The 17,937-nt window shown below is 37.0% G+C and overlaps 1 protein-coding gene across 1 annotated transcript in view; it reads right to left on the bottom strand.

Moving 5' to 3' along the window:
* LOC107751378 (UV radiation resistance-associated gene protein-like) overlaps positions 1 to 17,937 on the bottom strand; it is a 108,772-nt gene that overhangs the window by 37,030 nt on the left and 53,805 nt on the right. Inside the window, exon 12 of the mRNA XM_016567097.1 lies at positions 12,215 to 12,290. Coding sequence (XP_016422583.1) covers positions 12,215 to 12,290 — 76 coding nt within the window. The remainder of the gene's footprint in view (positions 1 to 12,214; positions 12,291 to 17,937) is intronic.

Genomic DNA, 17,937 nt, shown 5'->3' with positions numbered 1-17,937 from the left:
ACAACACACATTGGCCCAGCTAACCAATCACAGCACACACTGGCCCAGCTAACCAATCACAGCACATTTCGTATTTCAGAAAGCGGGTCTTCATTTGATACAGGAACTATTCGAGCCGTTCATGCCAGACTGGGGAGAGAGGTGTTGTAATAATGTAAAATATGTGAAAAATAATGTGTTTTTCGAACAACCTAGTATGAGAGCATGTTCCCTTTAAGGTATTAAACCTTGTTTTGTGAAAAATAAGTCAAAATAAAATTGAGTTAATTGACAAAAAAATTTTTAGTTTTGTGTGTGCGTGTGTGTGCGTGTGCGTGTGTGTTTTGGAGGAAAGTTTTAAGAGAACTGTGCTCAGTAAGTTAGTCTGAAGTAAGCTACCTAAATAATAAAAAATCTGGTTCAGTGGCACAGAAATTTGAAGGTAACTCTATCGCCACCAATAGGCTTGTTATTGCCAAGAACACAAGTTAAAGGAATAGTCACCCAGAAATTATTTTAATCATTTACTCAACCTCATATTGTTCAAAACTTGTATGACTTACATTCTTCTGTATGAATTACATTCTTTTGAAGAATGATTCAACCATTTTGTCCATACAAAACCAACACTGATCCCCAATGACAGGATGGACAAAAAAAACAACAACAACTTGAAGAAGAAGAAAGTCATACAGGTTTTGAACAACATGAGGGTGAGTAATTGACAAAATAAGCAGGAACAGAATAAAGAGTTTTAATTTTTGGGTGAACTTAATTATGTACAATGGAACCGCTTGCAATATCAACCTCATATTGTTCAAAACTTGTATGACTTACATTCTTATGTATGAATTACATTCTTTTGAAGAATGATTCAACCATTTTGTCCATACAAAACCAACACTGATCCCCAATGACAGGATGGACAAAAAAAACAACAACAACTTTGTGCCACAGAAGAAGAAAGTCATACAGGTTTTGAACAACATGAGGGTGAGTAATTGACAAAATAAGCAGGAACAGAATAAAGAGTTTTAATTTTTGGGTGAACTTAATTATGTACAATGGAACCACACGCTTGCAATACATAGGACAAGCACAAGCAATTCTCAGTGCCAGGGCACAAGCTGGCTATTTGTAAACTCAGTAGTATGTTTTTGGGTTGGTTGGACCACTGTGTGTGAATAAACTAGATTTTGTAATGTGAATAAGTAAACAGTACTTGAAACAGTCAAGAAACAGATTTTCATTGTAAAATTCTTCAGTTCAGCTGCGAAACAGAGCCCCAACTTTCACGCGGTCTCTTTGTTCCTGCAGTGGGACAACTGACAGCTCTGAAAAATGGCAGCCAGCTTTACGTCACCACACTTGTCTTGATAAGATGACAACTCAAAACACAGTTGGAGAATAACAGGAACTTAATAAACCCCCTCGCAGACTACATGACGACTTCTCCACTTTTGCCTTGTTTTCTTTATCCCCGCACATCATTTGTCAGTCAATATAAAAACTGTATTTCAAAAGTAACTTACAAGGGGCCGCAGAGATTATCGATTATAAGAAAAATGAACATTGGTACAAATGAACAAATGAACATTGGAAAAGAGAGAATAGAGCCAATAGAGACTTCACACCAAAGCAAACTACTAGAAATTTAAAAACAGCTGGAAACAGTAGCCTCGCTATTAAGTCATTGATGATGATTATCCGCCAACTCTTTCTTGGGTCTGTGAGAACACTTTTCATTTTTATTTGGTAAAGAGCTCTTGTCAGCAGAGCTAAAGGCTTGGCAGGCGTAGACTTGATGGTTTCAAAAGAACATGTTCTTGAAAAACCTGGAGTCTAGTGTATGAAGCTCAAAGTATGATATGTATTCTCCTTAAGATCATATATTTGCAGCCTTGAACGTCTAGTTTTTTACCAAAACAATCATAAATTGAAGTTTAGCTTCCAAAAAAATGCGTGGAATACCAAATAACCTTATGATTTAGAATTGGCTCTTCTAGTATGGCTTTCAGCTAATTTCTGGCTCACGGTCAAACTCAGGACTCAAGGGAAACCCTTCATCTGTTTTTAGGAGTTTTTACTTTCCATAGAGAAGTAAACAAACAAACAAACCTATACAGTACCCTTGAGACACACCCACATCGTTACTGGGCCACTGGAGATTGGGCACTACCTTTTCTGGCACATATATATTTAGTGTCTCTCTCTCCTCTTTGCGGTGCAAGGCGAACCCCTGGCTGCCGACCTAAAACCGTGGAAATTCAATTACAGTCATTTAAGTGTTTCATAAAGCCATAGGAGGCTAGCCAGAGGTATGCTTATAAAACCAGGAGCAAGTGAAGGTGGCGAGTGCTAACGGTCCTGCGCTCTCCCTGTTGCTCTCTTTTTATACTCCCTCTTTCCATCTGTCCCCTTCTCCTCGCTTAAAAACGCTGAATGGGTTACCAGGAGGACAATGACAGACAAAACAACAGCCCCAGATAGACTCGTAAATCACAGCAGGTTGGCTGGTTTAAGAGTAGGCTGCTGTTTCTGAGCTTTACGTATGTCCAAAAGCTCGCAGGGAGACACACACAGACAGGCAGGGTCACCAGCCAATGTAGAATCCACTAAGAGATGGATGAGCATTAAATGGAGAGAGGAAGAGATTTTGAATTTTCTCTACAGCTGGATCAAAAGGAGGACAGGCAGAAAGTGTGGTGTGCCTCAGGTCTCTGTCTTAGGGCCAATTTATATTTTGTTCTGTCATTGTTGACTCACTCATGTTGTTCCAAACCCAAATTACTTTTTTTCTTAAACTTGAAGCGCAAAAGGAATTTTAAAGAATTGTACTGGTCAAACATTTCCATGCATTTTGAACAAACAGGGACTGAGGCTTTCAAGCCTCAAAAATGATACAAAAGCATGTGGTCTATAAAACATGCGAGCTATATTCCATGTTTTCTGAAGCCATACAATTGCTATGAGTGAAAAACATACTAGAAAGTAAGTCATTGTTCAAAGCAAATCTTTGACCTTGCTCTCCTTGGTGTATATATGAGAGTGATGGATTTTTTTTTTAATGAATCAGTTAATCCAGTTTTTCAACTTTCTGGTCTGCTCCAAACACATAGCTATCATTTGGCTTCAGAAGACAGAATATAGTGGCCAGGACTGGCCACATTGTATGGACTAGTTTTATTATACTTTCATGGTGCTTTGGTACCCTTTTAAACTTCAGTCCACATTCATTGTAATTGTATGCAAACAAGTGAGCAGTACATTTCTTCAAAATTTACACTTTTGCACTTGACAGAAGAAAAAAGTCATACAGATTTGGGAAGACACGACGGTGAGTAAATGATAGCATAATTAGAAATGTAAAGCCAGTCAAGAGAGCACAGATTTGAGTGCAACATTAATAGGCATGAATTGGGCAACTCCTTGTGGTGACATGCTCAGTAATTTCTTGCGGTGTGAAATAGCTTTTATGAGTACTGGAAGGCATCCCCCAGAGGTTTCCAGCTTTCTCCGCAGGCTGCTGTAGGTGCTACAGCAACAAGCTACGAGGGGAAGCAAGACCACACAAAGCTAAAGCTAGTGGGAGTTGTAAAAGTAAGGGAGGAGAATGTGCTAAAACACAATGTTACCAGACAGACGAACAACCACAACTGCATGTGCTGTAACAGTTTAGAACCAGACCAATTGCCAGGTTTAAATTAAGAGTCAAGGGCCCACTTTGTAATGGCTCTAGCAATGGTGCCCAGTGACTTTAAATAACTAAAACATTGATGTAGAAGTTGGCTGCGACATGCATACATCATGTATGACCTGGGTATCATCCACCTATTTTTGATGGGGCATTAGTGGCAGTCCTTTAACTACTTTATCTGAATCTAAGTAGACTAGAGATAGTTTTTACTGAAATAAAATCCACTTGGTTCAAAAATATGAAGTGGCATGATGCTTCTGAAGTGGATTAAACTCAAATCCTATAAAACAAAAAAGACAAACACGAACTTATGAAACCCTTCCCAATAGGGAAAACCTCCATAGACGTGTTGTATGAGAGGGTTATATTTAAGAGTGAAGTCTAGTAAAATGAGCTGTTCTGTGAAGAGATCAGCCAGGAGAAACTGGGATCATATATAAAGCTATGAGAAAGGAGAAAGTTAAGAATCTCTGAGGACATCTGAATCATGCAACCCTGCACAGAACATCACAGTTAAGAGGAGCAAACCCCTCGCCAACAGACTCTGGACAAGAGCACAGGGCTTCCTCCGGTGACATCACACAGCCACAATAAAAAATAAATAAATAAAAAAAACACTGCAGAAATACTGGGCACAGTATCAGAGCTCATCTCAAAATTTTAACTAGTCATTGACTACTATTCAAAACTTGAGCATTTTTCTCCTTTCTACAAAACAAAATAACCTTTCCATTAACAGTGAAAGAAAGAAAGAGAGAGAGAGAGAGAGAGAGAGAGAGAGAGAGAAAGAAAGAAAGAAAATACTGGGCACAGTATCAGAGCTCATCTCAAAATTTTAACTAGTCATTGACTACTATTCAAAACTTGAGCATTTTTCTCCTTTCTACAAAACAAAATAACCTTTCCATTAACAGACAGAGAAAGAAAGAGAGAGAGAGAGAGAGAGAGAGAGAGAGAGAGAAAGAAAGAAAGAAAGAAAGAAAGAAAGAAAGAAAGAAAGAAAGAAAGAAAGAAAGAAAAAGAATTTAGCTAGGTCTTTACCAGTGCCAGATTCATTCATAACTGGCTGCATTAATATCAGTAATTTCAGTTTGGTTTGAAATACAGCAGCCATCTGTTATCTTAGAATAACTGGTGAATGCTTTATTACTGACTGGGTGGGCATGTACAGTCCTAATGGATGAGGTGTAACACACTTCCCAGGCCTTAAGGAAACTCAGCTTATTAAGCCTGATGACTTATGGAAAACAAATCGCTCCTAAGATAACAGCAAAAATGTGCACCCGCGCTGCAATGCAATTACACTGAGCACTATTACATAAAGCTGTTGAGACAAACCAAATAATCAGTCGTTTTCTCAGAAATTCCACACGTCAGGTGCAGGGGTGGGATGTAAGGAGATGTAATCTCTTCATCTAGACTAGTTGAGTCCAGTAGTCCGTTAATCCGTTTTTCCCTCCCTCATTCATAAATCAATTCTGTATTCGGGTCCGCAGGCTTCGTTCCCATACCTCTGAGAGCATAGGGTGGTCCTCTTGCTAGAGCAGCCCGTTTATGCTTTGCCAAAAACAATTCTGCGGTTGAGATGTGACAAATAAATCGGGTTAAAAAGTGATATTTTTAATAGCTGGGACACAATGCATAAACCTAAAATGGCACCTAAATTTATTCAAAATATAAACCACATTTCTGACGATTACATAACTGCCTGCTTCGCATACAGAGTAGCTCTTAGTACAGTAATAACCAACATATGTTTGCTACAATTGCATTTCGATTTCCTCTATAGGAAAATGAAAATTACCAGTACAGTGAGTGAACTTTCACAGAAAACAAGATTCTTTATGCAGTTCACCAAAGCAAACTTCCTTGAAATGGAAAGCGGATGCCGTCTGACTTGGGAGAGATGGAGAGCTGGTTAAAGAGCTGATCAGTTCCAGGTCTTCTCTTGTCCCCAGTGATGTTGGTTTGGCGGTGAAACTAGGGGGACCAGGGTTCACGGCTACGCAAACAAACACAGCGTAACGCTGGTTTGGATGGACTCACTGAGCCTTGGTTTGTGAAGATGAGGCTTTTTATGGAGGGCCGACAGGAGAAGGGCTCTTATTGTGCGAGGGACGCGTATGCAATACAGCGGCTTTTTCTGGAGGGTCCAGCTCACCGCGCTGGGCTGACTCACTCACCGCAGGCAGGTTTGCCGGACAGGGAGGATGGATTCTGGGATAGCCTGGGAATAGTTAGAGCTAAATATGCTGTTCTCTTGGGAGTTCTCTCTCGCACTCGTCAACTCCCACTTTTATTTACTCGTCTGATCTTAATTAAAAGGAGGGAGAGTAAATAAGTAAATGACCAGTCAGCCTTTTTGACTCAATAGGCTGCCTTCAATGGAAAACCGAGTTAGGATTTAAGTGTGTGTTTCTTTAACTACGACCACTTTTGGCTCTGTGGACCATTAAAAAATTAAAACACTTTTCATACTCTTATTAGCTTTTTTAAATTGTCTACTAACATTGTCTGTACATATATTTCATAATTTATTCTGAAAGTTATAAACATTTTGCATTTTGTATTTATTTGATCTAAAATTCAGTAAAAATAGTAATATTGTGAAATATTATTAACATTTAAAATAATAGTTTTCTTTTTTAATAAATTATAAAAAGTGATTTATTTCTGTAGTGGAAAGCTGAACTTCCAGCATTACACGATCCTTCAGAAATCATTATAATATGCCGATTTAGTGATTAGAAAGATTTCTTATTACTATCACAATTGAAAACAGCTGTGCTGCTTAATATTTTTGTGGAAACTGTGATTTTTTTAACTCTGTTTCTCTCAGTGTTGGGGATCATCTTGAGGTGAGTGAACCATGATGGCATTCCCATTCAACGCTGTGTTGATCTTTCTTTTACAGAGCAAAGTACATCAAGCTAGATAAAAGTGCAGTCATGGGAAATTTGCATTCAAACAGGACAACACTGGGTTAAGAGCTGGAAAAGAAAAAAGAAAAGGGAGAAGAAATGTGAATGAAGGACATACGAAAAAGAAATTTAAATGTAGGTTAGTAGGGGTGGAAAAAAACAAGAAGTGAGTAAATCACTCATAGACGAATATGTATGAGAAAACACCACATCTAACAGAGAGTCATTCCCGGCTCACACTCTGAGGTTAAGTACACAGTCTGATGGAGGTAAATGCTGAATGTGACATATGGAAATTCCTGCTTAATATACACAAATAAAGCCACTTAACCTGAGTGATTAATCACGCTGAAGCGATTTCGTTCACAAAGCGCCGTTGTGGACTTGCTAACACTCGCATTAAGAAAAAATGTTCACACAGGAAGTCAGGTATGTAATAGTAGTAGTTAACTTCTCATACAAAAACCAGTGGCCTTTTACTACATGTGTGATACAGCGAATGAAAATGCGAGTGGTGTCATGCATATTTCCTCTATCCCCTACAGTTCATATGGTTTCCATCTCAGAAAATTCATGTTAGATAACAGTCATGACACTAATGGCAACCAAGAATTTCTCACCTCTTTATAGCTATAGAGTTCATGTGCACCTGAATGTCTTTAGGGAACAAAACATATTGTAGACATAAAGCTGTACACGGGAGGTTTGAAAACGCATGTGAATATTTGTGGCACAAGCACTAAATGTCACATTAGCAAACCTGCGTCAATAGTGTCTAGAGTGTACTGTCAGTGTAGCGATTTTAGAAGCACAGCTCACAGAGGAGCCATCTATGCTAGTAAATCTTTCATCCTCATGTGAAATTACTGATCGTACAGATTTTTTGGCCCACAAATACAAAAAAAACTAAAAATGTGACATTAACCCTCCTGGACAATAGCGTAGGGCCGCCTACTCACCTATCAATCATTTCATTAAAACAAAACTATTTTTTTGACACGTCAGTTATGTGTGACTGGCTGTGAAGTGTTTCATCGCCAGGTAATGTTTTATAACCAAGAACATCAATCTTTTGGTTATCTAGATCAGTTGGTCTTTTTCATTAGAAATTAGCCTACTGATTGCCACCATTGATGGACAATTTTTTTTTATAATATTAAAAATATCTGTATGACAGTATATTCTGCAGTTCTTCCCTGCTGTACCGAATATTCGTCAACGATATTGCATTATACATTTAATTATAGTCATCGTCACATGACCAGCATTTTCGTCTCGTCTCGTCTCGTTTTCGTCACGTAATAAAGGTTCGTTGACGACGATATTTAGTCATAATTTTCGTTGACGAAAGCAACACTACTCAAGGGCAACGCGTCATGCATTCTCCGGACAGTTCCTCTTCCAAACTGGAACACATGTGCAAACAGACACAGAGGCCCAGACATGAAATGGGTTACAGCTCATCTGCTTTGCTATGTAGCCATGTTAACTAACATTAAAAGCCCAATCGGTAGAGTTCAACCGAATCAAATGCTTCAAAATGTTGAGTTCACTGAGCTCATATGGATCGTCTTGACTCCGGGTGAGAGGCTTCACAAACAATGAGCTTAAAAATCGCTTGAACGCGGTCAACATACCGAGATAAGCTCCATTAACTTGCCCTACAGAGAAACACTGACAAGGTTAATGAAGATTTCTGGCAAAGGTGCAAAGCATTACATTCATTCTGATTAAGGGGACATGGAATGGAAATGGTGGACGACAGGCAGTATGAAGAACAAGCTGCGGAGGGCATCTTGCAGTCAGACTACAAATGGAGGCATAGATCAAACATGACAGATATATAAGTTTTCCCCTCAGAGTTGGCTAAGTTTACATATCACTCCATATCATGCACAGCTACGTTTTTGTTCTTGCAATGTGCGTGCCGCTCGCGTGGGTCAGAGACGGACAGATTTGGTCCACCACCTTAGTTCTTTTTTTACAGTCTATTCTGAATTTTTCATCTCCTAGTTAAGTTGGGGCAACAGCTGGAGCGCAGGAGGCTTGGATTCCACTCCCAGAGTCATGGAGGCGTATTAATCTTGCACGTCACCAGGCAAACTGATTAAACTCAAGCTGTATAATTGTGACCAAAGCTTAAAATTGAAATTGGATTTGAGCTATGGCTCATGAAATCGTTTTGTATGACGTTAATTCAAGTGATTCTACAAGGTCCATCAATTCTAGAACTTCAACTGCGGAAACGTATAGAGCAAAATCTCATTGTAGAAGTCTAATTCAGGGGTTTTCAATCTTTTTAATAGCAAGGACCACCAAACAAATAATGAGATAACCAATACTTCTTCACAAAACTACACGCAGATTTTTTTTAATGTGATTTTCAACAATGAGACATTGAGAAAGTAAAATGAAACAAAATCTAAAAACAAATTATTTTTATTCAGCAAGGGTGCCTTAAATTGATCAAAAGTGACAGTAAAGACTGTTTAAACTGTTCTCAGCATTGATAATATTTCTAGAGCACCAAATTAGCATATTAGAATGATTGTGAAAGATCATGTGACACTGTGAAGACTGGAGAAAAATCAATTGTCGGGTGCCACAAATTTGTTAAAATTTCCAAAGGGTGCCGCGACTAAAGAAAGGTTGGGAAACACTGATCTAGATATCACATTAATATCATTAGTAAAGAGAAAAAAAAGAAAAGTGTTTAACCAGTATTATCATCATGAATGGAAAAAAAGCTACATAAAAATATTTTTGTTAACTGAAATAAAAATAAAAATAAAAACTAACATAACTAGGAAAAACTAAAACTAAAATAAAATACACAAACGAATAAATAAATAAATATGGCTACACATTAATTTTAGTTTTAGATAAAACTAACTGAAAAAAATGATAAACTGAAAAATATATATCATCATTCATCATCATTTGGTTTCTCACGTGTAAACCACTGTTATTTTAATATAATTGAGATACCATTATAGTTTTTATTAATATTTTGAATCATTTTTATTTGTATATTTTCTGTTATCATTTTAATTTAAAGTTTAAGTAATTTGGTTGTGTGTCTTTGTCATATTTAGTAGTTTTTGTTTTTTAATACAGTTTTTATTAATTTTTATTTCAGTTTTTATTTTAGTTATTTTAGTAAATTAAAATCAGAAATTTTGCCTCAGCAACTAGCTGAAATAAAAGAAGTTTTTTATATTTTATTTCATTTAACATTTATTTTATTACAAGTAACAAAATTGTTTTTTTGTTTGTTTTTTTTAATTGGTTTTAATTTTATTATGCGTTTTAGTTGGAATCGCAGGCAGACTTTCAGTACCTCACCAAGCCCAAAGTGCAACCAATGTCTCCTTATCAAATTGTACAATCATGAGTGTGCCAAAATATGCATATTAGCATTAAAAAGAGATTTAGATCTGGTCATCCAGCAGTGCTGAAACTGCCAGGTTTTCTGGCTTTCCAGAGAACAAAACACAATGCTACACCATCATTCCCACTCCAAATTCCCCAATAATCTTCAACACACTCTTGGTTTAATTCCCAGCGCTGCCCTTCCTGCTGAGCTCCTTGCCAAATAAGATAGCTCGCTAGCTTGGCAACTGAGTGCTAACTGTAATATTTCTTTCATCATTCTGTTTATGTGGCGTCAAATCTGGCCTCGGAGTGCTGCTCTGCTTCAGGACATTCAACTGACTCACTGAGCTCTGGTCACTTCAGTACTTCTGCCCTCTAGGGGAAGATGAACCATTTAAACAACACAAATTCACACATATACATGTTAAATACTCGAGTTCTTCTGTTTTGAAAGCTTGGAAACTATTTTTGAAACACACTTTGACCCTAAAGATCTCCAAACCAACATTCTGAATGATCCATATGAAAGATATTAAACAACAGCAGCACATGAGTGTTTGTTCTGCTGCCAACAAGAACAAAATTTAAAACATAATGACTATTAAAAGCCAAATTCACAACATTCCAGATGTTGTTGTGACAGTTGAAGGAAGTCTCAGCAGCGATGAATTAAATACACTCGTTATTGAACATGAATGGAAAAGATGAAGTGAAAATGTCTTTTGTTTTTCTTTTCTGTTTTCTTTATGGTAAAGTATGTTTAACTTGTCCTCCTTGAGCTGTAGTCCAAGCCAAAGGAAGTACACTAGCCAGGCCTGCCTACCTAAAAACAGTTTGAAGACCTTACTGGCAAACATGCTCTATAATGCAACAAGCACAGACAAAAACCGAATCTCTTACGCACACAGAAACTACCTTTCATCATTATCTTCCCAACAACATTCAAATAAGTCACGTAAGGTTGTGATTTAAGAATAATTTTACAGTTGGTTTGTCTGTGGGTTGTTGGAACAACTAGTCTAAGGCCCAGATCAGACAGAATGTGTTTTTTGCAGTGAGAGGTGCCTTTTGTAAATTGGTTTCTATTGGCTGTTAGTGTTTTGAAAAGCGCCCAACGTCATTCACGTTTTGTTTTCCATTGTCCAATCGAATGAATGGAGAGGCGGGCTTTCCGTTGTGGTGACAGAAGTTTACAGCGGCTTGGAACATCTGAGGCGAGACTGCAATGATGGAGAAGCTTGTGGTGGCTGTCGCGGGTTACCCGGAGCTGTAATTTTTTTAGGTTTCTGCTAATATGACAGTTTACTTAACAGCAAACCAAAGATTCTAGAGCGCTCGTGCTATAATCCTTGATTAGACTGACAGAACAGCAAATTCGGTGGTTGCCTAGCAACATAAAAAAATGCAAACAAAATCTAAAAACAAATTATTTTTATTCAGCAAGGGTGCCTTAAATTGATCAAAAGTGACAGTAAAGACTGTTTAAACTGTTCTCAGCATTGATAATATTTCTAGAGCACCAAATTAGCATATTAGAATGATTGTGAAAGATCATGTGACACTGTGAAGACTGGAGAAAAATCAACTTTCATATAAATCAAGTAAATCAAATTTCAAAATATGATAGATATATAGATAGATAGTATTAGAAAATATAAAAAAATTGCAATAATACATACATTTAGTATTTTATTTTTTCTAGAGCACCAAATTAGCATATTAGAATGATTGTGAAAGATCATGTGACACTGTGAAGACTGGAGAAAAATCAACTTTCATATAAATCAAGTAAATCAAATTTCAAAATATGATAGATAGATAGATAGATAGATAGATAGATCGATAGATAGATAGTATTAGAAAATATAAAAAAATTGCAATAATACATACATTTAGTATTTTATTTGTTCATTCATTTATTCTTTTTTTCACTTAATTTTCAGAGACTTTGTAGCAGCTACCTGATGCCTCCTGGAAGTTCCCTGACCCCACTTTGAAGACCCCAGTCTAATCATTGGTCTGTGTTAACAACAACGCCAGGAAGTGTTTTTGTTGCAAGTTACAGCATGAAAAAAAAAAATCCATATTTTGCAAAAATATTGTAGTATTTTTCTTAAAAACGCCATATATTAAGTCAGTGACTCGACTGGGCAACATCCAACCCTTCTGTTTCATACACACACTGTATAATCAGTCTGTAAGTCATCTTGATTTGTACAGAGGGACATGTTGAGATTCTTACCTGGGCGATGTTTTTGTTGAGCAAATAGACACCATATTCAAACTGGAAACGCTCTCCTCTGGGGTAAAGAGGGAACCTGCAAACAAGAGCAGCAAAGAGGCATCATGAGAAAGAGTCTCAGCACTCACCTCTGAACTATTACACATGGTTCCCATATTAAACACAAAGTGAAGAACATTTTTTATGAGGTCGTAATCAGTTCATAACTTTGCACAGGACAACCTCACACCAAACAACGAAAAACAGCAGGTCATCTGGATAAACAGCTAACCAACAGACCGAACCCTGAAACTAATAACTGGATTTACAAACCAACGCTCAGAGTCAGGAATCTTTCAGTGTTTAAGGGTATTTATGTCCTGTGAAGTTAACCGAGCAATGATGATGCCTCAAACTCTTCAAAAACTCTGCGAGGCAACAGGCTCTTTCTGACGTAAGATATTTCAGCAGATGTTAAGAGACCGCCTGGTTTTCTGCTAATATGACAGTTTACTTAACAGCAAACCAAAGATTCTAGAGCGCTCGTGCTATAATCCTTGATTAGACTGACAGAACAGCAAATTCGGTGGTTGCCTAGCAACATAAAAAAATGCAGCACACTGCTCTTTTCTAAATTAAAAAAAGTCAACCAAATAAAGGCATTGCGGTGCGCCTTGTGTTTTCAAACCTGAAAAACGCATTCTGTCTGATCGAGGCCTAAGGAGGCACTTTATAATAACGCTGGTTTAGGGTCACAAGACACCAATGAGATGCATTTCTTAGAAACCATTCACACAGAACACATTTTTGCAAAAGTGTTTGAGCTTGCACTTTGTGTCTTTTGCAGTGTCTCACGTTATAAAAATGCAGCAATGTTTAACCCTATAAAGCCTACTTTATCATATTTGATTCACAAATGTATACGGCCTCTTAATTCTAAACATGATCAAAACTTTGCTTAAGAACCTTCTGTCATCTAATTGACAGTTTATACCTATTTAGCAAGGCAACTCAAATGCATGTCTGAAACACAATCTATTATCCATTAAAATCATTCTGGCTTGTTTCTTTCGGTCAGTTCTCATTTAAACCACAAGCGTAATCATGATTCACAAATGGCCGAACGGCACACAATATCAATGTCTACATCAGAGCAACGTATAATGAACTCACCAGTCAAGATTCACAACAGATGAACACGCTGGACTATTATTGTAATTCTGAAGGGTGCACATTGAAGCATTTACTGAGAACTTAAGACTTCAGAAAAAGCTTTAATTATTAAAAATAGTGCTAATACAATAGGTTACACGTTCCAGAGATCACTGGAAGTCTGTGATGTGGACAACACTCATCTTTAGCTGATCCATTCATCATATTGAAGCAATACATCTATATAAATACTGATCATTAGCCAATAAAATATAAACAAGAACTACATTTGCAACTTCTAAGTAAGAAATATAAGTGCTTGCAATGCAGCAAAAGAGTAGTATTAAAGTTTAATAGTGTTAAACTTATCTTAGGTTTAGGCTGGAGTTTAAAGTCATTAAAATAAAATAAAAAATGAGAATAAAATAAAATAACAAAAAATAAGATTAATAAATCAATTAAATTAATAGAAACAAGAACTAGATTCACAATGAAATATAAGTAATTGCAAGTGACCAGAATAATAGCATTAAAGTTGAATAGTGTTAAAGTACGCTCAGGTTTTAGGCTTTGGATGATCAAAACTTTGCTTAAGAACCTTCTGTCATCTAATTGACAGTTTATACCTATTTAGCAAGGCAAAAGCCTTTTAGTTTTAATTCTAGAAACATCCTCCTTCAGGTCATGTACGGGTTTCTTTTTGCTGTGAAATATTTACTGTTTTTAAAAAAAGTAAACGTAGAAATAACTTTTATATTGTTAATAATATTTCAAGACTTAGTGGACTGAAGCAACTTAGGCTCACTTAACCATCCATACATAATTTTTTTAGAAAAGAAAATGGTATAATTAGAGTATCAATGCAAGTTTATGATACATCAGGCTTTTGAGGAACATTTATTTGTACATCTCTCAATCCTCACTGCATTTCATTACGTCTTGCACACCGCAATGAAAATTACAGAGCTGTGATCATAAAACTAAGCATTAAAATATCATCTTACTAAGACATATTATTGGTAAATATAGAGTTGCAACTGATTCCATTTTTAAAAAATGTAAAAAAAATTTTTTTTACCTTGCATTTTTTTCCACATCTGTTTTTAAACAAACATGTGCAGTGTGAATGGACCCTTAATATGCGTTCGTACAGAATGCATTCTTGCGTTAAAAATTGCCCTCAAAATATGTTTATTTCATTGAACCAGCATCTCTAAAATGCTTAAATAGTACAAAGGATATTCAACAAATCCAAAAATATTGTATGTTTTTGTTGATGGTGGTTAATTTGTTATAAAAGCTCAGCTTTGATGGCTACAGCAGCAGTGCTTTGAAGGGTACAGATTTAAAGAGCTAACATTTCTGAAAAAAGTTTAAACGTGCTGACAGTCTCACAGCACGTTGTCAGCACACTAAAAACAAAAAAATGAATTCCTTTTAAAGCAAAATGAAAATAAAAGCAACTAGTTGTCCACTCTGACTCATCCCTTGTTGCAATAATGCAAACGACAAAGAAAAACAAATAAAAATAGAAAACAAAAAAAAAAACCTTTAAAAGTTTTTATCACTATGTTCTCGACTCATCTATCACAGACAAAAGTGCCCGGGCGAAACCCCGCTGGCCACCTGACATTCTTCTCCCTTCCTCCCATGACACGAGGACTAAATAAAAACAACATCCAGTCAGCGCACTGCTTCAAAGCAACTAAAACACCCCTCCTTTCCCTCTCCCTCCTGCCTGCTTGGATCGTTTTCAAACACACACAATTTAATAAAAGATAGACGTTTAATCTCCTCCATTCCAGAACAAGAGCACTGCTGTGAAACCCGATCTCTGCTTAGTCTCAGCAGCCGGACACACTGAGCCACCGCGGCTACGGCTAACGAACGGAACGCATTAAAGTCGAGAGGGACAGACGGAAACAAAAAACAGCGATGGAGGCACAGAACACAAAAACAAAATAACAAACAGCATTTCGCTTGCTATGTAGTTATTCGCAAATCATATTAGGTAGGAAAAGCCAAGGTCAATTTTATAATATTGAAGGGTCGGCGAAGCAGCTTAGACCCATTTGGATTAGCGAAGAGCGAATCGGGAAAGACGTGGAGCGGAATACATACAGCGGGCCTAGCCGCTGGGATAGAAAGTTGAAGCTAAAAGAGGAGGAAATTACAAGTAGCATGACTCAAGGGTAGTGTTGTTTTTGGTGGCCTGTTTTAATTTTAGTTTTAGTCTAGTCTTTGTGTGAAACTGTCATTTTAGTTTTTATTAGTTTTAGTCACGTTCATACTCTTTTTAGTCTAGTCTAGTTTTAGTCGACGAAAACTGATGACATTTAGTCTAGTTTTAGTCAATGATAACTGCAGCCCCCTAATACCAGACTACGACATTACTGCCCTGTTATTAAGAGCTTACACGGAGGGAGAGAAAGAGCGAGAGAGAGACAGAACAAGAAGAGGACAGAAAAGCCTCCAGCTTAACCACCTGTGATCAACAAAAACATCACCACTTTAACCACAAAGCTCTCCTGACAGCGCTGTCAGGCTTGATAAAACACCGCATGTGTGTTTTCAAGACTCCATACCTGAGGAATGCAGTTATAAGAGTCACACGATTGTGAACGTGCGACGTAGAGTCATTCATCTTTTATTTTCACAAAACGGCTCGGTAGGAGAGGTCGTGGACTGTAACCGGTCTGGGGTCACACACTTTAGCCTACGGGCAGCAGACACCTACAACCCAGAGGTGCGAGCGATCTTCCGGACGTTCCTCTGTAATCCGTGAGGACTTTTTGTCAGTAGCACCTGGAACTCGTGCTTTTAATCGCGGAAGAGTGGAGACAGACCCAGCAATTCCCTCAACTTCCTGTCTTAACAATTCTGTCTCTCATACACACACACACTCACATACTTACTGTCTGACCCATAAGACCCAGGGGGGCATAATCTTGAAGCAGGTGCACACTTAAAACCCTCAACGGACTCAACACACACACACACACACACTTCAGCATGTCATTCATGTCACTTTGAGTGTAAAAGAGCAGAACAAGGTACAGTGGTACATCTTATTCCTCACACACACCTAGTGAGCTTCCTCGCTGCCTTCCAAGATAACATCCTAATAGACATAGAAACACATAAGCGGCTGAGGTAGAAGACCTTATATTGGAAGCAACAAAACAGCAATATAGGCTGTTTTGTAAATAAAGTAAATATTGTCATATAATTATATAACATTATTTACATATAAAAAAATATTGTTACATAATGTAAAATATCAGTAAACAAAACAAAACACAAACATTATAAACACTATAAACGTGCATTTTAGTTCCCCTAAGGATTCAGAACAGAACAAGAAAGAAAAATAAATATAAACATAATATAAACATAAATTACAGTGGCATTCATTATAAAAAACATTTATTAAAAATGGCAAGCCTAAACAAAATTGACTTAAACTGAAATTACAGAACTAAACAAATTCAACTTTTAATCAATATTCTCTCACTTCCTTAATTTGTTTAGTACTTACATTTTTGGAAAAACTAAATGTAAGTGCATTGCCAAACAGTGAGATAATTTCAATAACAAATATATTTAAAACAGTTCTTGTTAAAAATAATAATAATTATGTTTACACATAAATGTAATCCAATAACTTCTTGCCTAAACGAAGTATCAAAAAATAATTTTAAAAAGTGCTAAAACATTTAATTAATATTTATTACAATTTGAAATACTGTCTACTGAAAAGGCCTCACAGTTACAGTTGTATTGTTTGAATCACTAAAAAGAACCAGTTCATTTACAGTAGAGTCATTCATTCTGTAATAGGATTACACGTAGCGATTTATGTTTTTGATTCATTATAAAAAAACCAGCTCATTAGAGTCATTCTTTTGTGAATCGGACTGCACTGGTTATACGGTATAGTTTTGATTCACTAAAACGAAATGGCTCATAATAGTAATCTGTAAATTTGTAAGTCAGATTACACTGGTTGCGCTGTACTGTATGTTTTTGATTCATAAGACTAATTCATTCATTCATTACTTCACACTCATTTAGATTAATTCATTCTGTAATGGGACTACACTGGCTCATAAGATTGATTCTTTCGGAAATCAGATTACACTGGTTATGCGGTTTGGTTTTTATTCACTAAATACAATTGGCTCAGGAGAGTCATTCGTGAGTCAGACTGCACTTGTTGCACTGTGGTTCACTAAAAAGAATCGACTCGGAGTCAGTTGTTTGGGAATTAGAATTTACTCTCCATGCTGTATATTTTTAATTCACTAAAAAGTACCGGCTCATTCACAGGAGAATTGGACTACACTGGTCACGCTGTAGATTTAATAGCGGTGTTGCGTCACAACTAAATGAGAAGTGCAAGATACTCCATCAGAGTATTTCACTACAGTATTCTGCCTCAAATTGTGCAAGAACCGGAATCGAACATTGCTTGGCTGCCAATCATATCCTCGCAAGCCACATCTTACCACATTCCATAGAAACAACCACAGTAAGCCAGCCAAAAATCACTCACACACACACACACACACACACACACACACACACAAAGT

The sequence above is a fragment of the Sinocyclocheilus rhinocerous genome, unplaced genomic scaffold (assembly GCF_001515625.1).
Source record: "Sinocyclocheilus rhinocerous isolate Xijiao unplaced genomic scaffold, SAMN03320098_v1.1 scaffold1624, whole genome shotgun sequence".
Taxonomy (NCBI): domain Eukaryota; kingdom Metazoa; phylum Chordata; class Actinopteri; order Cypriniformes; family Cyprinidae; genus Sinocyclocheilus; species Sinocyclocheilus rhinocerous.
Note: the sequence above shows the minus strand (reverse complement) of the source record. Positions and strands in the feature narration are given on the sequence as shown.